Source organism: Curcuma longa, chromosome 11 (genome assembly GCF_044706935.1).
Source record: "Curcuma longa cultivar G26 ecotype Majalengka, Jawa Barat chromosome 11, ITB_CL_G26_1.1, whole genome shotgun sequence".
NCBI lineage: Eukaryota > Viridiplantae > Streptophyta > Magnoliopsida > Zingiberales > Zingiberaceae > Curcuma > Curcuma longa.
The window spans coordinates 5,400,250-5,422,921 of NC_133871.1; the positions used below are offsets into that span (position 1 = coordinate 5,400,250).

Genomic DNA, 22,672 nt, shown 5'->3' on the forward strand with positions numbered 1-22,672 from the left:
TTCTAATGATTTTTCTAGACTTCTTAAAAGCCTTAGTCATACTAGTCTCATCAAAATCAACACTAGGGACTGTAGGACCGATGAGAGTGCTAAAAGAGGGTGAATAGTGCTTGCCATTTTTCACACTTTTTGGTGAAAGTTTGTAACTCAAATACAAAGTACACAATGGAAGATAGTGTAAAAACTCAAGTAGGGACTCATTTGTTTTTACTGGGCTCACAACCACAGGTTGCTACTCCAAAGCTCACTAATAAACTCTTTCTCGCATAAGAAAAAATTTCTTTACAAGAAGTGTAGGTATGGTAACACTTTTGTAAAACATGAGGTTTTAGGGGCTTAATTGAAAAAAAAACTAATTTGGATCAGATTTGGGTTAAACCCGAAACCCGTTAGGAAAACCTCAACCCGAGTCGCTCGCGACTTTTTCCCCATAACTGCGCGAGTCCGCCGGCGGAGAACATGGCAGAGAAGGGATAGAGCAGAGAGGAACGTGGGTGAAAAACCTAACCCTAAACGCCGCTACCCCGTCCCTTGCGTACTCTGTTTTCTTCCTATTCGAGTTCGACCGTGATTTCTCTACCTTGGGCTCGTGATTTTTGGGCATTCTCTGCCGCGAGAGAGCCGCGATCCTTGGTCACCGCATCCGAGAGAGCAGGTAACGCCTGTAGCCCTCCGCAGCCGAGAGTAGCTGACGCCCGTAGCCCTAGCCGGCACATCCGGTCCTTCCTCTTCTTCTTCCCGAACAGAGGTCTTCGAGCGCTGCCTCCTTTCCTCTCTCGCGAGTCCAAGAGCCAGGGCTGAGCAAGTTCTTGGCTTCAAACTAAGGTGAGATTCTAGGTTTTTGCTGTTGGATTCATTTGTGGATTCGTGAGAATTGCTGGTTAATGTGGAATTGATCAGATCTGTTGGATGAATCAAGTTTCGGTTTGCTGGTGAAATTGGTGGAGTGGCCGGCAGTGGAAGAACCTAAGGTGGACTTGGTGTTAGGGTTTGATTTGAGGTAAGATTGGTTAAGGTTCTTGCTGAATTTGTTGAGATCGATTGGGGCTTGATTGCTAATTTTGGTTGCTGCTTTAGGAATTGTTGAAAATGATGTCAATATGTTATTAGGTTACTGTTAGATCTCCTTGTTGATTTTGGTTGATTTGTTGAGGATGAGGAATATTTGTTGGTAATCAAGGTTTTAAATAAGGTTAAATGTGGATTGAGCTTAACCAAATTAATTGGTTGGGTTAGGTTAGTCAGGTTAAATGAAGTTGGTTGGACCTAGTTGATCAAGTTAGTTAGACCTATTGATGGATCTGATTAGACTTGATCTGGTTAAGGTTAACCCTAGTTTTGATTAGGGTTTAATTTTGTTGTAGAATTTAAAATGCATTCTAGTATTTAGTGGGTAATTGTTATTATAATTGCAAGACCTTGACGGTTGATCTTGTTACACACGAGGGGTTCTTCGACGTGCATACATTAGGTGGGTACTCTTGTGCTTGGTCAATACAGGATTATCTGTAAGTGCAGATTTATTTCACTATTAATTATTTTGGTTGAACATCTTATTATCTTTAGTTGTTGATCCGATATAATACCTTGCTATGGATTTTCTGCTATTGACCTGTATTGATGTTGCTTTATTGTGATTAGCATGTTACTTATTGTTCGATACCATTGTATGATCTGTTGATTATGCCTGATTAAATATAGGCTTAACTGTTGAACTGAGCATCATGACGCATACATGATAGTAGTAGATGTGTTGTTTATTATTGTTGTAGTTGGCCTCACTTGTCGCTGTATGATAGTGGCACAAGAGTGAGAACAATTGTTGTGCTAAGTTGGGTGCAACTAGGACTGGCTATATAGCTCTCCTGATTCTGCCTGCTCCCCACTTGTTTAGTAGTGGTTTGTTGTTGGAGCGAGTGCGGTTTTTCTATCGTGCGCCTCAGTTCACTACATTAGGTGAGTGTTTGAGGGTGGCCAGTGCAGACAGTGATCATGCATTGCATATGTGCGTACATTGTTGGCAGTGGTCTTCTACATTTATGATTATTGCACTAGTTGTTACATGTTAGTGGTTATTTCACTTGTTATTATATGGTTGTATGATATCTATTGTTGTTTGTAGTTGTTGATCTCGTATGATATCCTATTGTTTTGCTTAGATATTTTTATGTTGTACACATACTTGTTTATACCTACTGAGTACTACTGTATATTCACTACCCAGACCCTGGGGGTCTCTTTGTTTTCTCCCCAGGTAACAGGTGAGGATGTCATTTGAAGCTTGGAGTTCTGCCGGACTGTCCTATCTCACAGCAGAAGGAATCGTGTTTTCTTCATTATTTTTTAGTTTCATTCTTGCTTAGACATTGTGGACTATTTGTCATGATATTTTGTAGTATCTCGGATGGTGTTGGTTGGTGGTTTGATTTTATGTTCAACTTGGCATGGATTTTAAACCTTAGTAAGTTTTTCGTTGCGGTATTTTAGTTATTATAGATTGTGGAGTTTTGTTGTTTCTAGTTGTGAGCTTCGTTTCTGGTTGTGAGTTTTATTGTGGTGATTTGCGATTTTACATAGTTATGTATTGATTATGCATGTGGTGGATATGTGTTGGGGCCGTGTGAGCCCTTAATGATGTAATTAGTGGTTATTCAGTTGTTCTATATTAGTATTGGCCGTGTGAGCCTTTTATACCATCATGTATTCAAGAAAGTTGGACTGTTACAAGGAAGATGTTGTCAAAATTTTTCGGACGGTCGTCTCTTAGGACGTAACAACTTTTACCGCCCTAAGAAATAAGTACAAAAGGAAGATTAAAGTAAAACATATTTGTTACCAATAAAAGAATAGGAGCTTGCATGCGGGTGTCGGTGCAACCTCGGTGTTGCAGGAGCGTATCGGGGGCTTCGATTGCATGAAGAGTCACCATAAGATGAGCGTAAATTAGTGTCGTTAGGGTTCCTTTTGCAGCTGCTTTTATGGACAAATTCGAGCGTCTAGATTTCCTTCCCGACGCCTCCACGTCGGCTCGTAGATCCGCTATCAACGTTGACTTAGTATCTTAGTATCTCCGGGCACCTATATCCGTTTCGGGCACCTGGAATGCTAATATAGAGGTTGGCGAATCAACTTTGACTATGTTGCGCCTTATCCTTCTCGGAGCGCCTAGAGCCTTTCGAGCATCTAGAAGCTGAGGTATCACCAGCCAATCCTGACTCTCCATCTCATTCACTTTGTAGCCCAATGAGCTGACATCTAGGCACCTGGATCCATTCTGGGTGTCTAGACTATTCGGTAATCTAGATCCAATAGGGGCATCTGGAACTTGAAGTTTTGGCCCCTTAGTTTTCTGCATCACAGAGTTAACACAAGATATATTTTATAGGAAATTAGATAGTTTTACAATTGTTTGGTCTTGACTTTTAGGGTGCGTTTGGTTCAAGTTATGATGTATAACCTTGGTTATGTGATTACCTGGTAATCATATAACCAAGGTTATGAGGCATAAAATATAGAGTGATGCTACTTGTCACAACATATTCCCGTCACAAATTTGTGATGAGAATCTGAACCGTTCAATCACAATCACCCATTCAATCACAATCATCCATTCAATCTACGATCAGGATTTAATCTTAATTTTAAAATTCAACGGTGCAGATTCCCGTCACAACATTTGTGACAGGAATTCTATTGTGACAAGTAGCTTTTTTATAAAACATAACCTAATGTTGTTTGGTTTACTTTATTTATTTGGAGGGAATAAAACATAACCAGTTTTATATTTGCTATATTACCCTTCATTCAATTATATTTTAATATAATTTATTAAATTAATAAATATAATTTGATAATTTTATTTTAATAAAATAATTCATTAAAAATAATTATTTTATAAAAAAACATTAAAATAATAAATATAATTTGTTAATTTTATTTTTAAAATTTAAAATAAATTTATTTATTTTAATAAAATAATTTATTAAAATAATTATTTTAATAAAATAATCCATTAAATTAATAAATATAATTCCTTAATTTTATATTTTTAAATTTAAAATAAATTTATATTTATTTTAATAAAATAATTTATTAAAATAATTATTTTAATAAAATAATTTGTTAAAATTAATAAATATAATATGATAATTTTATTTTAATAAAATAGTTCATTAAAAAAAATTATTTTAATAAAATAATTTATTAAATTAATAAATATAATTTGTTAATTTTATATTTTAAAATTTTAAAATAATATATATATATTTTTTTAATAAAATAATTCATAAAATAATTATTTTAATAAAATAATCCATTAAATTAATAAATATAATTCCTTAATTTTATATTTTTAAATTTAAAATAAATTATTTTTTAATTTATAAATATTTAAATTAAAATTTATTGAATTAATTAATTCGATTTTAATTAGATTTCGTAGTACATTTTAATTAATTCAATTTTAAAATCGGAGGGTAATCATGGAAAAAATTTTGTTAACCTCCGGAATCATAGAAAACCTTAGGCTGCCAAGGTAATCACATAACCGAGTTATAACACATTTGCTGATGTGGCGGTAATGTTATATTACTTGGGAATCGATCATAACTTGAACCAAACAAGGTTATCAACGATAACCTTAGACAGATAACCAAGGTAATCATAGATTACCCCCAACCAAACACCCCCTAATGGTCATGTTTGTGTGCTGCGTACGTTTTTCGATGAAAAATTTATGTGGGACCACACCTATCACTCTAGGGCTTGAGTAAATGTAACTAACTGGGATTTTTTTTTTCGAAAGGGCGATGGTTCTTCTTCGTTGTCTTAAAGCTTCGCTTACAACGAGATCTCTTCGAGATACTTGGGAAGGGAGGAAAGTCGGAGATCTCTTTGAGCAAGGGCGCGAGGAGATCCCGGTTCCCAGAGCTCCTCTTTATCCTCGTTTCTTTGGCGGCACTTCGGACGCAAAATCCCATCCCTCCTCTCACCGGCTGCTTCCCCAAGTGTCGCTTCCCATGGTCTTCCTCCCCATCACGACGTGGCCTTCCTCCCCTCATCATCTCCTCCTACTCCTCTGATCCAATCACCGTGGAAGACGCAGGCTGAGAGTCAGACGTGCCCTTGCTCTCTGGCTCGCTCGATCGCAGGTCACTCCTAAACTGCCCTCTGATTTATTCTCACTGTGTTCTGTAGAATCCGTCAGTCTTTGGATGAACCAATGTCTTACAACCTATTCTGATTCGATCTTGGTGCTTTTGTGCGTGTGTTTTCATCTTTCCAATGCGGAGGAACCCCTTCCACCTTCCAATGTCGTAAATCATAGTTCGATTCAATCTCGATGTTGTTCTTTTGTGGGTTTCCCATCTCGCGCGATGAGGGGAAGTGAAAAAATGTGTGTTTTTTTTTCTTGTGCAGATCGTGAATCCCTTCCTTTTCCAGATTCCGTTCTTCTGGGATTGAAGACGGTTGTTCTTGCCCTGTTGCTATGGTGGCAGGCTCTTACGATAGGGATCACGATCTTGACGCTTCCGATAAGAATGTTGACGGCGCTGCATAACGAAACAAAGGTCAGATCACTTTCATAGACTTCTGCAAATCTCTTCCTTTCAGTTATGTTCAGAGGGTTATTGTGTTTGTTCTACTTAAACTATTGTTGACTATTCTGAAGCAGAAGGCCTCTAATCATCTAGTTGCCTACATTATCATGCTATTTGGATCCTGCACTGAACAATGAAATGGTTCTAGATGTTAGTGAAAGATGAAGAACATCACCAATATAGCGATTCATGTGAAAACCAGAAAGTGGGATGAAATTTGGTTTCTTTCCTTTTTTTTTGTGTGGTTCTACTCCTTTATTCTAGCTGCTGCTTGATTTTAATGCCTAAATACATTTCTCTTGCAATAGGTTTATGCTTGTGAAAGTCTGGTGCAGTACAATTTTGTTCACATGAATGATAGAATCTCATGTTTCAGGTTCAAATTAAGCTTGTGCAAGAGGTAAAATAAAGTTGGCATACTTTGAGTCTTGGACACAAAGATCATAGTCTATTTTTGGCTGTTTTCTACTGGATTTATTGCTTTACCATTCTACATTTGTTGTCTACTTGATAAGTATTGTTAGCCAAGGAAAATTATCAACAAATTTGATTGGTTGACACGTCTTGATTTTCTGTTTCGATGAATTCATCGACGAAACAATAGCAAGTCCAATAGAAATATAGCATCTTCAAAACATGCTTGCTACTAATGGTGAAGTTGTTTTACAGTGCCATTTCAACTCTCATCATAGAAAGCTTCACATTGTTGATATTGATGTTATTGGAGTTATCTTAGTGTTTTGATTCCACTGATAAATTCAAGTTGTGTGGCAATTGTAGGAACTCAAAGATGAAAAGATGCGACTAAATGAAGTTGAGGGGGGAATTTTATGTGACAACAAAGCTCATTACAGCAAAGATGTGAGACAATCGAGCGAAGAAGAAGAACCGATCAATTTATTAATATCTGATTAACTACCGAAGTATTCCGAAGCAACTTTCCACCTCCAAGATTAATAGAAGTGCAAACAGGTGAATTATTAAAAAAAATGGGAATAAAGTGGAAGCAGGTCTTCCCAACCAAAGCAGACAGATCCATCCGCATCACTCGTGACTTCAGCGGAGGAAGGGAAAGAAGAAAAAAGAGGAAAAACAAACGAGTAAACCTGAGTGACTGACTGAACGTTATCTATTTTTTTCTCACTGTTTATTTGGAAGGATAAATGATGGAGGGAGGTATTTGTTCGTTTTGCTTTAGTGTTTATTTAGTGATGGATGGATGGACGAATGAAAGGATGAATCACTCTGGTGCCGTTTCATCCTTGTTCCCTTTCTATGCTTCATATATTTGAATCGGAAAAGATAGAGAAAGAAAAAACAAAAAAGAGCAGTTAGGTCGCGAGCTTGTGGTTAAGTTATAATTGTAAATCATGGTTGTGAACTCAAGAGTTTGTCTAGGAGGTCATTAGTTTACCGGAGTGATTCTTTTTAGTTGATAATGTTCGGATACTCACTCAGTTTGTCATGAATAATTAGTGTTTGATTGTGTACGTGATTATACCATTGTATTTTGGAAAATAAATATTCAACATAACTTTAAAGTATAGTCGAAGGAGGATGAATCTGTTTTAAATAAACTACATCAAATATATATGTCGACGTTTTCTTTTCCCGACTTGGTACTCAGTGACTCACTTGGGCTTAAGCGACTTGGTAGTTGGACATTTTTAGACCTTGCAATACTCAACCTCCTGATTTGATAACAGTCAAGCGATTTAGTCTCCTGACTCGATCGATATTTGGCAACATTCGACAAGAGTAGTTGGCGTCTATTCATAAGCATTTGGCGTCCCGACTAGACATACTATTGGGGAGCACTTGCCACGCCGACGCCACTCTCAACTTCTCACTTAGGCTTAGAAAACACTGAGCTTGCTCGTATCTGCCAGCAATAACTCACTCAAGCCCAGCCCCACTCGATAGCATAATCGGCTTGAGTATTCGGCTACATTGAGATCGAAGTGACAATTTAACAAATCTTCCTTCTCTCTTTGACCGCTTGAGATTATTCATTTAAATCATCTTGACAAATAAATATAAATTATTTTTATATAATTATAATTAAGATAAATTTTTATATCTTTGACATTGTATCCAATAGTTTGGTTGGGGAGGAAAGAAAATTTTCAGCATTCGATTTCAAATGGTTGAAAAATAGATTAAAAAAACTAATATGCGAAGTGATTTCAAATTCATAATATCTCTATTTTCTAAGCCATCCTTCTGACATATCTCGTTGAGTTTTGTTAAAATAAATTTATATATATAAATAAATATATATATATATATATATATATATATATATAAATTAGGTCGGATCATATGAGTAAAATTAGTCATCTAAATGTTAATGGTGTGTAGGACTGAATATTCAATTAAAATTGAATTAAATCAATTAAATTAATTGAAATTGAATTGAATCAAATTTTTTTAAACTAACCAAATCAATCGACAAATTTTTAAATAAAAATTGAATAAATCGAATTGATAAAATATCGATTAATTCAATTTTCAATCAAATTAATTAAAATAACTAAATTTTTTAAATATTATAAAAATTTTATTAATTAATTAAAATTTATAAATTTATTTATTTAAAAATTTAAAAATTAATTTTTTATTTTAATTAATTTGATTTATTTAATTTAATTGAATAAAAATTTTAAAATTAAAATTTAATTGAATTAACTAAATTTTATTTTAGAAAAAATAATTGAAAGTTTAAAATAATAAATTTGATCGATTTATTTAATTTATTCAGTTTAACTGAATTTTTATTCATCATTAGTGGTGTCGAATTATAAAGAAGTATTATATCCATTTATTAATTTCCAATCAAATCAATAAAGTAAACCGCAGTTAAGTTATAATAAATTATCAGAATTTTGAAATTCAAAATCCATTTACAAATCCGATTTAGGAATCCAACTCCAATTGTAATTAGGAAACTAATTCTAATTTAGAAAGAAACTGATACACTTAATCAGAAATAATTTATCAAACATCATATTGTTACGTAAACTCCGGAAATAATAACAGATTCCAGTCGGAATGGAACTCCGAGGATCTCTATAAATAAAGCTTCGACTACAACTTATCCATATCGCAGTCTCAATTCTACCGCCGCCTGCTCGATTCTACACTCGAAGTTGGCGATGGGAGAGGTCGAAGTTTGGGAGCATAATCTACTGGAGCAGATGGAAACCATTGCGGTTCTTCGCCGCTCCTTCCCGATCGTCGCAATCGATACAGAGTTTTGCGGCTTCCTCCGAAACACTCCTCGCTATGCTCCTGAGGAGGAGAAATACGAAGACCTCAAGTACAACGTGGACAATCTCCGCGTCGTCCAGCTCGGGATCACTCTCCTCGACGCCTCCGGCAACCGGCCTCTGCCTCAACCCACATGGCAGATTAATTTCTCCGACTTCGACCCGGAGGTCGACCCCTGCTCGCCGGAGGCCCTTCGCTTCCTGGAGAACAGCGGCATCGATCTGCAAAGGCACCGGCGCGAGGGAGTTTCTTCCATTCGCTGCGGCGCGCTGCTAAAGGAGAAGCTGTTCGGCGGCGGAGACTGTTCGTTCGTGACGTTCCACGGCGCGTACGACGTAGGGTATTTGATGAAGATGTTGACCGGCGGAAGGCCTCTGCCGGAGACGCTGCCGGAATTTATAACGACGGCGCGCGACATTTTCGGAGGAAGACTTTACGACGTCAAGTACATGGCGCGATTCTGCCATGGACTCCGCGGCGGACAGCTCGGCCTGATGAAGCTTGCGGATCTACTGGAGGTGGAGGCCGACGGCGTGGCTCACCAGGCGGGATTCGATAGTTTGGTCACCGGATTGGCCTTCTACGAGATGCACAAGAGGTGGGCCGCCGTCCTGGACCAACTAAACTCCATGATTCTTTACGGTTTCGAGAACGCTTGTGATATGATCAAGGACGACGCATCATCTCCTTTCCGTCCGAGGAGCATTACAAAGATTATTGATCAGTCATTAACGATTTTTTATTGCATGGGAATATAATTTTTCATCGTTAATTAGATATTAAAAAAAATAATATCATTCTGTTATAATTATGAAATTTAAATTCTGTCATTAAATTAGCGATCAAAAATTAAGATTCCTGATTTTTTTTTTCCATCAAGAGGTTCTTATCATTATTGCGTCCTTATAAATGTGTTTTTAGTTATCCTGTTGCTGTTTCTAGCTACTTGTTATTAGAATTCTGTTTTTCGTTGAAAGATACATCTGCCAAATAGAAGTCACATTTTAGATAAAATTTGAAAGATATATTGAGTCCTTTGATCTGTTTGACTTTGCATTTAATGATCAACTCACGTTGAATCTGAAATACTAACGCGGTAGCTACAAATCTTGTTCAGAAACCCAAAATACAGAATCTGTTCAGCATCTTAGATTTTCATCAATTGTATTCGATACTAGCTATAAAATCTTTTATATTGTATCAATAAAAAGAAAACAGTTTTGCATTTTAATGCTCAGGAATTCCAAGTCTGATACATGTTCAGGAATACAAAAAGCCAATGTCAAACTCAGATTTAAAGAGAAATCCCGGTATATGAATCAACTGCATTCTAAAATAATACGATGGAGTTAAAAGATGAATAGTTATATTAATTAGTTTCAAATGCTGATTATATTTTTCACTGAAAAAAAGAACTGAAAGATGGATAATTAGGGAATGCGCATGAAGAAATCTGGTAAATCTATCAGTCAATAACATGATTTTACTTAGAACTGCCATACGCATCAATTCATGATGAGACAGACCAATCAACTGAAAACTCATTATATTATATGATAAGACAGAGCAACCCACTAATTTAGTGGGTTGAAAAATCTCCAATCCAATCCAACTTAAGATGGATTACGGATTAGATGAGTCAACCCACGGACCTATTAAAAAATAAAAAAATTTTAAAAATTTTAAATTTAGATTACAATTTAAATCGTTAAACTTGAAATATAATTTAGACGAATCAAACTGATTAATTATTAAATTTTTTATTTTAATTTTAAAATTTAAAATAAATAAATAAACTTTTTTAATCCGCGGATCAATCCAAATCCGCCGTAGGCCAACCCACATGGGTCGGGAGCATAGGCCTAGGCACTCAATTCATTTAAACTCATCTTAAAAAAGCCGTAGTGTATGATTTTTTAAAATATCTTAATCCATTATGTTTATAGGTTAACTCGTCTAAATTATTTAACGAGATTGGTGGACGGTTCATCATTTTATATGTTCATGATTCGGTCCGGCGGATCCAATACCCTAGTTCAATCAGGTCGGTCTTTATCAAGTTTGTTTGCGGTGGATCGAATTTCCTTTGGACTAGATTTCAGTGAGATCTCAATCTCTATCAGGACTGCTTTCTTCAGATCGAACGACAATGTCCAACACAGTCCGCATTCAATCTGAGATCAAGGAATGGACCAACTCCTTGATACGTATGCGGCTGAGCCGCTTCGAGGGATCGGAGATGCAATTGGGACATTCTTCTTGAATCGGCGTCCGCAAAGTATCTTTGTCGGATCTATCGTTGTTTGTCGGATCTATCGTTGTTGGGTAGAGGTAGATTGAATTGAGAAAGAACTCAGACAAAGAGTTAAGGCAAAGTTTCACATTAGTTGCGGTTTTGTTGGAAGGATAAAAACACAAAGTAAAACCGAATCTCCATTTCATCCGTCGATCCAATCATTCATCCTAATATCTATCCTCCCAAGTAAACAGCCTCCAATAAATAAAAGATAAATAGATAATCGAGCGGCCCCACAACCCTCACCGAACCACGACAGCTTCGTGTGCCAGCCGCGCTCTCGTATCGCCACCACTCTCGCCGCCGCTTCTCGTCTCTCATGGCATCCTTCCGCTCGTTCTCTCCTCTCTAACCCTAGCCAACGATCCGAGAACCTCCGCTTCGATTCGTGTCAAACGAGGCTTCCTGCTCGAGAAATGGCGCGGGAGTCGTCGCACCCGCAGCAGCCAAAGCTTCCTTCCTACTCGAAGATCGTCGTAAGCGAAGCGAGATATGTTTTGCCATCGGATTTCCTTTCTGAATCGTCGCTAACCGATGTTTATATTTTCTTTTTCGGCGTCTAAATTAAGCATTTGTTTTTGTTTTTGGCCTTCTTGGATGAATAGTCAACGACTGATGAGATAGAGAGTGCAAGGCAACCTCTTGTCGGCGGAGTTAGCTCTGGTGGTAGCTATTCAGTTCGTGCGGCTATTCTTCCGTGAGTTACACTACATGCAATTTTAGATTTTTGAGGGCCTCCAAGTGTATATAGTTCCATCGTAGTAGGTGGAGTGGTCCATGCGATTTACCCTTGTTTTCATATTTTTAGTATCTATATTCATATGATGAGTGTGATACAAGGTCTATAACTTGATATTGCAAAGTAGAAAGGGGTATTGAACGTGTGTTTTTCAAATGATAATTCTTGCCGCTTTGTAAATAGATGGATATATTAGTGCCTCTGCTGGGAAGTATAAGAAAACATCGGCCAATTGTGTTACCATTTTCAGTTCCTTGGTCTAACTTGACCTTGCATTTAATCCACTATTCATAAGTTCATCAGTCAATGAACGAATCCCCGAATCTCCACTGGCGTAGCCAAGTTGGTACTTAGATGGTACAACAATGGAGCAAAGTTCGAATCCCCACGGGTGCATGCCCTTGGGGAATTAGTTCCTCCCACCTAGGACCCATTCAGTACCGTGATTTACCTCTCTTCCACAAGGCTTTGGGGTGAGCAGTGGAGGGGCACTTGAGGTGAGCGTTATCACCTTTTTGCAACAATCAATCAATGAACGAAAATCTAATGGTCATTTTTGTTGTATTTTAGTACTTGTTCCGTGCATGGTAGTGATTGAAAGCTACATAATGGTAGTGATTGAAAGCTATGGTCATAATTTTGAAAGTTTGGGTGTGACAACGGACATGCTTGTACATTCCATCAATTTATTTTCTTTAATCTTGTGTTCTATTTTCATTGTTTGGATGATCAATAGGTTCTTATTCCCAGCTTTAGGAGGAGTGCTTTTTGGTTATGATATCGGTGCTACATGTGGTGCTCAAATTTCTTTGGAGGTAGGATATACTCATCCGACTTTTACGTCTGATACATTTGGAAGACCAGAAGTTGCAGTTGTCTTTATAATTATTTTATCATGGTACTAAAGTTAAAACACATTCTGCATTCTGACTACTATGAATTTTCTTTGTACATTCTCCTTGTCATTTAAACATTGTAGTCCAAGAATAAGTGTTTTCTGCATCCTTTGTCGAGCAAGAAAGTTTTTTCTAATTAGACAAGCTTCAAAATAATTCGGAATGGTATGAAGCTGCTCAGAGTATATTAGGATGTTCAATTACAATTTTTCAAGTGCTTAACAGGGATTAAACAATAGAGTTTTATGCATATTTGTTTTCATAATCCACTCGTCAAAGAATTATATAATGGTTATGCGAAAAATGGTAAAGAAACCTTTAATTTTATTTCTCCATCCCCCCCCCCCCCCCCCCCCCCCCCCCCCCTTGTGTTTCTTTTGATTGCCAATTTTTTTTCCAAATTGGTGTCCCCTCTCCCACCTACTCACAATTAGTATTGTCTGGTCTGTGCTGTCTTCTCCGGAGTTCAGAGCTTGAATGCATTTAAGATCACTGTCAAATTCTGTTTGTCAAGGACATGTACTGGATCGATTAATGATATAATAGTGTTTTTGCTTCTCTGGGTAATTTTAGCTGGTCTTGTTGTACCTGTTGCAACAGCTAACACTCTAACCATGTGTCAGAGCCATCAATGGAATAGTTTTGGATCCGTGGTCTGGAATTCATCTTAGAATAATATAATTTAGAAGTTGCTTGAGCCTTTTAGTATAGGAAAATTAGTAACATTTTTAAGCATCCTAGAAAAATTTGTAATACATGTCCTGAATGTGACACATGTCCTTAATGTGATATTATAGACAGTAGGTTAGATGTACATGCAACCATATGCATGTGGATATGAGTGCGATACAATGATGTTTATTGTCGATTACATCAGCTATTTAGTAGTTGGTTTAGACAATAGATTGGCTATGGCCAAAATTATAAACTTTTTGGGTCTCAGCCATATTTAAAAGATGTGCCCTAAAGTGCAAACAAGGTAAAAGGTGGGCCTTTTTCAGAGATCTAACCTTAATATTTCTATGAAATATGAGTTGAAGTTGAATGGAAAATATATAAATAGAAACATCTATTATAATCATCTTGTGGCTTACAGTTATTCAATTTTCCTTTCAGTACAAATTGCCTAGATTGTGGTCTATTCGGGTTGTGGACATCCTCCCGACTTGTGTTATGTCAATGTGCCTATTTTTTGCTTCAGATAATCATTTACCTACTTTTCTTTAAAGTGTATTTAGTGGATGAAAATAGGCAGACAATTATTCTGTGTTTTGTTGAATCAAGAAATTTTTCTTTGCTTCAAAATAGATATAACTGCCTGTTCTTGTAGGTCTTCACAACGGTAAAAGCATATGCTACAATATTGAAAAAAATCAATTTAGAAATTTGTGACAATTATTGTGATAACTCAGACAAGAATAACTTCAATGAGCATGTTTCCTCGTATTCACTGCACTGGTTATGCATGAATAGCTAATACCATATTTGTATCTTCATACTAGTGAGCAGTCATCTTATTTTTTTTTTTATTATCAGTACTGGGCTGTATAGGTTGGTATATTTGCAACTTAAATATGAGCTTAAATTCTTATACACCTATTTTCTGGAATATAGTTCGATTAAGATCTGTTTTTTTTTCAGTCACCAACATTAAGCGGGACAACATGGTATGATTTATCATCAGTGGAAATTGGTCTTGTGGTGAGTTAAAACAAACTTGTTATAATTGTCCAATGATCTTATGATAATTGAAATCATTGAGATGTGAGGCCCAAGTTACTCTGTTTTTTTGTATGAATGTCAGGTCAGTGGCTCACTTTATGGCGCTTTGATTGGTTCAATTCTGGCATACAATATTGCAGATTTTTTAGGTCTCCCATCTCCACTAATTGAGTTTGTTGTTTGTAAAACAATATCATCTTGCTTCTAAACTAATCATATACTATGTGTTATTGAAGGGAGGCGAAGAGAGTTGATCCTTGCTTCTGTGCTATATTTTGTTGGAGCCCTGTCAACATCATTAGCGCCGAACTTTTCCCTTTTGGTTGTTGGACGTTTTTTCTATGGTATAGGAATTGGATTGGTAAATCAAGTCACCTACGCAGCTATGATTGTTCACTTCTGTTCTCTAGATTAGCTCATCTATTTCCTATGCTTTTGTTTCCTGTGCTATCCAAATTGATAAGAATCTTGAAAATCTATTTTGATATGGGTTTTTCTATTGGCATGGTTAAATTTTCCCCTCAGCCATGTTTTTTTTACCATAACATCCATCTGTTTCATTAATATATTCCCATGATGACTTTTTGCCTAGGTATTCTATCTGCTAGGGAAGAATCTCCAGAAAAAGCTAGTGATTGAGGAAAGGAAAGAATAAGAAAATGGAAAATATAGGCATAGTTTTGTAATTCTCAGTTGCATTTCCTCAAACAGGGCTCTTGATTCCCTTGCCTCTTTGGCATACTATGTGACTGCCATATATAATGGGATTAGTTATTATTCTATTAGATGAAGGAAAATCAATTTTATAGATAAGAAATTTGGATATTCACAGAAAAAAGTCCTTTAGCTAAGATAATTTGGAGGTTCATCTAGGATAATTGCCAGCAAAAATAATGAGAACAATTTCCATATGGTCCAGATATATAACATAGAAAGCTGCTCTATTTGTTGCAACTGATATTTTATTGCTCTAGTGATTGATAGGTATTCACAGTGATCAATATCTAAAACCTCGTGCTGGAGGGTAATCTCCACTACTTTGTATATTTCCATTGACTGAGATACTAGAATATGGCTCTTGCCCTTTCCAAGATTGTGGCATGGATGCAAAATGCAAAATTTGGGTCTCAGCATATTATGGTATCGGTCTCTCATTGTCATAGCAAAGCCTTCTTGTTGCAGTTGTGCAGACTCATTGATGGCTTATTGCAGTTGCACATGCTGCTCATTGTGACTGCATAACTGTTGATTGCAATAAAAAACTTACATTCTGTGGAAGTTTTTTTGCCTGCCATGGCTCACCCTTGTTAGTTATAACCAAGTTAGGCACCTGGCCTCCGCCTTGAATTTCCTTCCCAATAGTACAAGCAAGTTGCAACTACGCATACTATAAGTATTGCTTGGCTAGAGACAGATTGTTGGACTCATTGTAATTTTTATCATTGCTACATAACTTATTGTTATATGAGGGTCTTTTCAAGACTGATAACATATAAAGCATAATTAATCTATCAAAGTCAGTTTGCAACCTGTGCACAAGCTGACATTTGAGTGGGAATCTAGGAACAATTAGCCCCCAAAAAGAAGAGGTGAATCTTACTACTGCAGAATGGCAGGAGAGGCTGATATTATGATTTATGGCTGGAAACATAATTGAGTGAGAATAAAAATATACTAAGTCTATTAGGAATTTGAAATTGGAGTAACTATGTATGAAATTTGTGATAATGTGAGGTCTTTATTAAGTTGTCACAGTGGTATGTTGGTGTTTTGTTGTGTAAAATGTAAATGTATTCAATGCCTTACCAATGTCATGCTATCAATTCTTTTTTATCTACTCTTATTTAGCACTACAATGCAGATAGTATACAACACAGTGTTGTAAACAACAGTTTGTCTTTGTTATGTGAATACTATGAGATTGACATCTTGCATCACCGGAAGAGTTAATTTCTTCTGAATTGGCTTCTATTTCTGTAGGTTATGCATGCTGCTCCAATTTATATTGCAGAGACTTCTCCGAGACAAATTCGAGGCATACTTGTTTCTATGAAGGAGTTTTTCATCATCTTAGGGTTGCTTGTAAGTTTAGATAGGCTAATTGACATAAGACCGGTTTAGTCTCTGGATAATCATAGTGCTTGCTTCCATGCAGTTGGGTTATACAATAAGTAGTATCTATGTTGACTTCGTGGCTGGGTGGCGATATATGTATGCTAGCAGTGCTCCAGTATGCCTAATTATGGGAATTGGAATGTGGTGGCTTCCACCGTCACCTCGCTGGCTGCTTCTGTCTGCCACACAGGGCAAACAGGACTTCACAACCATAAAACAATTAGCTGTTTCTTGTTTTTGCCGTTTGCGTGGTCAAGCTACTGATAGTTCATCTTTGGCAGAAGTTGATTCTATTCTGGATGAATTGCATGCTGATCTTGAAAAGCAGGTTACAATTGGCGAGATCTTTCAAGGAAAATGCCTTAAAGCCCTTATAATTGGTGCAGGACTGGTCTTTTTTCAGCAGGTTACTTGAATTTCCTTGTTTTTGAAACACATTTCGTAATGCTATTTCTTTTTAGTCGTCAAAGTTATTAAGCACAAAAAAATGAGCATTTTGGTAATAGTTTACTTCTATGGCTGATCAGGTGACAGGGCAACCAAGTGTCCTGTATTATGCTGCCACCATCCTTCAGGTATTCAATCATGATCCCAATCGAGGATTGGGAAAACCGACTATTAATTTACATCTTTGCCTATTTATTGTGTCAGAGTGCTGGATTTGATGCTGCATCTGATGCTACACGCGTTTCGATTCTTATTGGTCTACTAAAGGTAAGAAAAAAATAAATTATTGCAGATTTAATGATGCTCAATCACTTCTGTCCTTCAGAGTCACAAGCATTTGTAGACTCTTAAATAATAAGTTGAGCCCGCTAGTTTATGGCATAAGTCATTTGCCTAATCAAATCTTTAATACATGACACAAGATAATTTTAGTATTCCAGGTAATGAACTCATTCCTGTTTTATACAACTTTAATATTCCTGGTAATGAAGTAAATGAACTCGTTCCTGTTCTCATTCCTTGTATTGAAGCATGCTTGAATCAAGGAGTTGCATTGTTCTGATTTCTGCATAATAATTCCATATGACCAAACTAGAGATAAGTTTCTTTCCAAACAGTTGCAAGTGAGCAAAAAATATGTGCAATCCTATGCCAAAATGTGGAAAATTGATATGCAAAATTGTTGAAGTTTCTAGTTGCAGAGAAGCAAAGCACATAGTTCCTATGCAACAAATGTGGGCAATGAATGTGAACAATCTTTATATTGTTTCCTTTATGCATGACAAAATGTCATCTTCCTTAGAATCAAACATTGTATCCCTCACAGTAATTATTATTGTTGAGGTAGAGTCAATTGAGGCTTGGGCCTTCTGAACTAAACTCCATTTCAAACCGAATCAATGTGATTTTTTCATGTATTTAACCAGCAAAATTTCCTTCTTTTAGAGTTGTCTCTCATTTTCCTTGCCAAGGGATGTCTTCCTTCCTTGTTTCGTTGAATTTCTTTGATTTCTATAACTTGCATATTAGCATATGAATTTACTTATTCATAGTATATTCTTCACTGTGCAATAAATTCCTAAAAAATGTTAATTTTGCTAAAACATATGTGATTTAGTCTAGGTGGGCCAATTGAAGATTAAAGCAATTGGCAACTGCATGTAGAACTCCTGTGCCACCTGCTAAACCCAACCAATCCTACATAGTCGATGTGATACAGCAAAATGTTGAATATGCTTACTATTTTTAGTTAAAGCGATATTCTATTGAAATTATAATGGAATATATTTCTCTGTTGGAATTACATCAAGTCAGCTCCTTGTTATGTCTTAGTCCCTCAAGAATCCGGAAAAATTCATTCATAATTGTTTATTCTCGACAATCATTTTGTGTTTGAAAATTTATAAGCATTTTTTGCTAGAGTTTACCACTTTTTTTTTGGATGAATCTTGTACCTTTCGAAATTGGCAGCTAATCACGACTGGAATTGCTGTTTTTGTGGTGGACAAATTTGGCAGAAGACCTATGCTAATTGGAGGTGTCACTGGAATGGTAAAGTCTTTAAAATTTTGATTTAACATGTCCAGTTCATATTGCAAAAACATACTTATTTATACTTGAAATAGCTCTTACAGATTTCCTCTAGGCTGTTGTGTATTCGCTATTGTATTTGCTTGAGTTTGGCTTTCACATTACCTGAATGATGAGATATCTAGCCATAATGGTCTTTCTTCAATGACTGATTTTAGAAGAGGAGCTTTGGCGCAATGGTAAAGTTGTGTGATTTTTTGTCACGGGTTCGAGTCATGGAAACAAACTCTTGCAATGCAAAATAAGACCGTATAATAGACTCAATGTGGTCCATTCCTTCTTCGACATCCTGTATTGGTGGGAGCTATTTGCACCGGGCTACCCTTTATGTTAATATGGAATTAACTTTGTTGAAACTTGAAGGGTTTGCTAAGTTATCACTCTGACTGAGAATGTAGCCAAAAGTAGAAAGAAGCTGCACAAAGTCGAAATCACTACATAATTCATGGCCATTGGACTAACTAATAATTTGCCAAATCTACACTTTTGCCTCTTTTATAATCAAAACAGAACTTTTTGTTTGTGGCCTCAAATTGTTTGCCATTCGAATGTTAGTTTACTTATTGTATGATTTAAATCGCTTAAATTCATGAACCAATCTCATGACAATCTTTGGTTGAATTGGTATAAGCTGAATAGAACAATATCTAAACCTGCATAGAGTATGTGTGGGTACTGTGTTATGCAGCAGCGAACCCACCCCACAAAAAACAACACCAATCAAGTCTTTCTGTTTCTCCTTAAATCAAACCTGATCCTCAGATGCTCTGTTCATCTAATTCACTTTCACCCTATAATCATTTAGTTTGGAGTAGGAGTTCCAAGACCCACTTGTGTGTCTTAGTTTCACTGCAACACATGGGTTGTTTTTCTACTGCAACTATTCAAAACTTAAGTCCTTGTTGGCTTATCACATTTTTAATACAATTATTATATGATGTTTGACATAGTAGAGTAACTAGAGTCTTCAAAATATAGCATGTAATCATTATATATCACACTAGCTGCTAAGCGTGTTATAATATCCATTAGGTACAAGAAACTTTAAGGAAATGTGTTATGGACCAACATCTTACATAAGAAAATTAAGATATACAATAAAATGAGATAGAAGAGGTTAGAATGTTTAGAAAGAGGTATGAAATTAGTATGTCAGATAAAATAAAAGATGCTGTTCTTATTCACAAGCAATTAGATAAAGCCTAGAAAATGATGAAATTAAAGAAGATAGGTAAGTGCATTGTCAAAGATGAACTTTCATAAGAAAATTAACTTAATTAGAATTGAAGATATAAGGTGTAAAAGATGATCATAAAACTATATTCCACATAACTAAAGCATATTATAGACAACATGCCTCTGCATCTAATACATGTGATATGTCTCATTTTTGTCTAATAGTGAGGCAAGAGGCACAATGGTGAACATGCCGTTTTGGATCATTGACAACCTTGTGAAGGGAAATCTAAATGGGGAAAGATGGAAGAGGGTTTGGTGATGCCTGATCAAATAAAATTTGTGCAATCCATCTCTTATTCAGTTAAGCTTACACAATTCATAACTAAATAATCAGAAGACCAATATCATATGCAAGGTTGGACCAATAGAATTGGTCAATCTTTCAAATTTTTTGCTTTTTTTAATTGTATTTTTCTATAGTGAAAAAAATGCCAACTATAACAAGGTATCTATGTTTAAAATAAAAAATGTTGAATAGTTATCTTGCTACAGATGATCCGATTAATTGAAAATTAAATGTGTGACTCCTTTCTATTTTTGATACAACCTTGTCATGTTGCAGGCAATCTCTTTGTTCTTTCTATCCACTTACTACACTTTGTTGAAGGATTTGCCATTCATTGCTGTGATTGCTTTACTTTCATATGTTGGCTGTTACCAGGTATGTTTTATTATCACTTAAGCATTATTGGAATACATGTTTTTAGTTTCCATGTATTCCAATAATCAAGATCAATATTGGACCAGTTTTTTAAACCATTGCTGAGAGTTTTAGAGTAGGAATTCGTCACAAGAAAGTGAGCCTTATCCTCACCCCTCGGATACTTGAAATCTGAATTTTAACTTTCTAGTCCATTGACCTGGTTTCACATGCAGACAACTCTTCATTGCTCCCAATGAAAAGTTGTTTGCTTAGTTGTACTACATTCTGATATAATCAAAGTTATGCTTCATATCAAATCATATTTCTGCAGGTCTCATTTGGCCCAATTGGCTGGCTCATGATTTCAGAGGTTTTTCCATTGAGATTCAGAGGGCGCGGGCTAAGTATAGCAGTGCTGGTTAACTTCACCTCAAATGCACTGGTGACTTTTTCTTTTTCGCTGCTACAGGTATTGACTATTGATGCTTGAGCCAAGTACACATTGAATGCACTTGATAAAATTTAAATATCTCATGATCGATATTCGATGATGAGCACTATTATTAAATAATAAAGACAGTTAATTGATGGCTGTTATCATCAAGACACAATGAATTAAGCCTATCACATTTTATTAACAAGGGTTGGATCACAATGTGGGTTCATAGAAGGATGAGTAGGTTTAAGATCTGTTTGAGGTTGAGACTTGCAGGTCAGTCGGAGTGCCTTGTATGACTATTGAGTTTGGTCAAGGTGCATGGTTGTGCTGCCAAAGTGGAATTGGTCTAAGGCGTATCGAGGTGTATGGTGTGTAAGTTTGGTGTGCCTTTGCAGACCTGGGGCTGGCTTGCTGACGAGAGACTTTGGACGCTTGGCCGTCTTTGTTCATGTTTTGCTTGCTCTTCTGGAAGCTGGCAAACACAACTAACACTAACGGTTGCTTTCTGAGCTCTGCTTGCACCTGAAAGTACAGTAGAATAGTGTTGGCCAGTGCTTTTGTGCCATGTGTCTTTTTCTAGTTGGGTTCGCTGATTTTACTGTACATGACTGTGCTGACGAACTTCATTTTTACTTGTGTCGTCCATCTAGGACGACCAGTTCTCACCATTTAGAAACATTGTGCTAATATTTACTAACGAACCCTACCCGCCCGAAGTCATTCTGTTTACTAGTTCTCTCAGTAGTTCAACTCTAGGATCACTAGTTGGCTTGAGGGGCATTTTCAGTATTCCATTGAATTTAATTAGGCGACTCCTTATCATGAATCACGAACGAATGTAGGAGTTAAACCATGGTTAGTTTTGGCGATGAGTGTATTATTATTGTCTCGGCTTAAGCTCAACACATGAACTGATTTCATTGGATGTTTTACCCAGAAGTGTTTGTTCTATGATATTCAACTGCCTGCAAACTTAATCTACAAAATATGGCTTTGAATTTGGCATTTTTTCTCCAATGTTAAGATGTATTGAGATAAACTTCCTCATTTCCGAATCACTGATTGCAGGATTGGGTAGGAACTGCTAGCGTCTTTGCAGGCTTTGGAGTCGTAGCAACCGCAGCTCTGGTGTTCATATACTTCATCGTCCCTGAAACAAAGGGGCTCACTTTGGAAGAGATTGAGGCTAAAATTCTGTAGCAGTTCCGATATCGGTCGCGTCGGTCAGAACGACTGCAACCTTCAAATAAACGAGGTTGTTGTTAAGTTAAAAGCTCTATATTCTTCTGTCGTAGTATCAAACCATTTCAGAATGTTAAGGCAACTATGGCGATGATAGGCAGATAGAATTATGTTGCATTTTGACTCGGATGGGAAGTGGATCCACTCTAGCATTATGACTAGTAAGTTCAATTCAAGTCCTCCGAAATTTAGCTTCCTTCTCATCTTGTTCCATCTAAACAATCGTCGAGTTGTCAAATTTTTAAAATATCTAATTCTATATATTAAACTGTCTTCCAATTTTAATATAATTAGTATTTTATATTTTATGTATTAGTGTTAGTAAAACTATTACAAACATAAAAAAATTCAAAAAGATAGAAAAAAAAGTATAAGTAGATTCAAATTAGGGATGATCAATAGGTTAATAACCGAATTATTTAAATTTAAATTGA

The 22,672-nt window shown here is 36.3% G+C and overlaps 2 protein-coding genes and 2 long non-coding RNA genes across 4 annotated transcripts; all 4 read left to right on the forward strand.

Annotated features, from left to right (window-relative positions):
* The first annotated feature begins 474 nt into the window (after window positions 1-474).
* On the forward strand, window positions 475-2,595 carry LOC141837606 (uncharacterized). The gene is made up of 3 exons (XR_012602540.1): window positions 475-825; window positions 901-1,000; window positions 2,255-2,595. It is a non-coding gene; the product is annotated as an uncharacterized LOC141837606 (long non-coding RNA).
* A 2,220-nt stretch (window positions 2,596-4,815) lies between these two features.
* LOC141837623 (uncharacterized) lies at window positions 4,816-6,801 on the forward strand. The gene is made up of 3 exons (XR_012602549.1): window positions 4,816-5,150; window positions 5,419-5,570; window positions 6,381-6,801. It is a non-coding gene; the product is annotated as an uncharacterized LOC141837623 (long non-coding RNA).
* A 1,954-nt stretch (window positions 6,802-8,755) lies between these two features.
* LOC141837014 (putative CCR4-associated factor 1 homolog 11) lies at window positions 8,756-9,628 on the forward strand. The gene has a single exon (XM_074724503.1). It carries the CDS (start codon window positions 8,756-8,758, stop codon window positions 9,626-9,628), a length of 873 nt encoding a protein of 290 aa, XP_074580604.1.
* A 1,797-nt stretch (window positions 9,629-11,425) lies between these two features.
* On the forward strand, window positions 11,426-22,410 carry LOC141839490 (D-xylose-proton symporter-like 2). The gene is made up of 14 exons (XM_074727238.1): window positions 11,426-11,642; window positions 11,772-11,863; window positions 12,642-12,720; window positions 14,443-14,502; window positions 14,606-14,672; window positions 14,760-14,884; window positions 16,504-16,605; window positions 16,679-17,044; window positions 17,166-17,213; window positions 17,290-17,352; window positions 18,556-18,636; window positions 20,477-20,575; window positions 20,889-21,026; window positions 22,065-22,410. The coding sequence occupies exons 1-14, from the start codon at window positions 11,583-11,585 to the stop codon at window positions 22,194-22,196; spliced, it is 1,512 nt and encodes a 503-aa protein (XP_074583339.1). The 5' UTR covers window positions 11,426-11,582; the 3' UTR covers window positions 22,197-22,410.
* The last annotated feature ends 262 nt before the right edge of the window (window positions 22,411-22,672 follow it).

Coding starts and splice junctions, on each gene's coding strand:
- LOC141839490 (XM_074727238.1), top strand. CDS start 11,583: ATGGCGCGGGAGTCGTCGCACCCGCAGCAGCCAAAGCTTCCTTCCTAC. Junction 14,673..14,759: donor CAATATTGCAGATTTTTTAG/GTCTCCCATCTC, acceptor GTGTTATTGAAG/GGAGGCGAAGAGAGTTGATC. Junction 20,576..20,888: donor CATATGTTGGCTGTTACCAG/GTATGTTTTATT, acceptor ATATTTCTGCAG/GTCTCATTTGGCCCAATTGG.
- LOC141837014 (XM_074724503.1), top strand. CDS start 8,756: ATGGGAGAGGTCGAAGTTTGGGAGCATAATCTACTGGAGCAGATGGAA.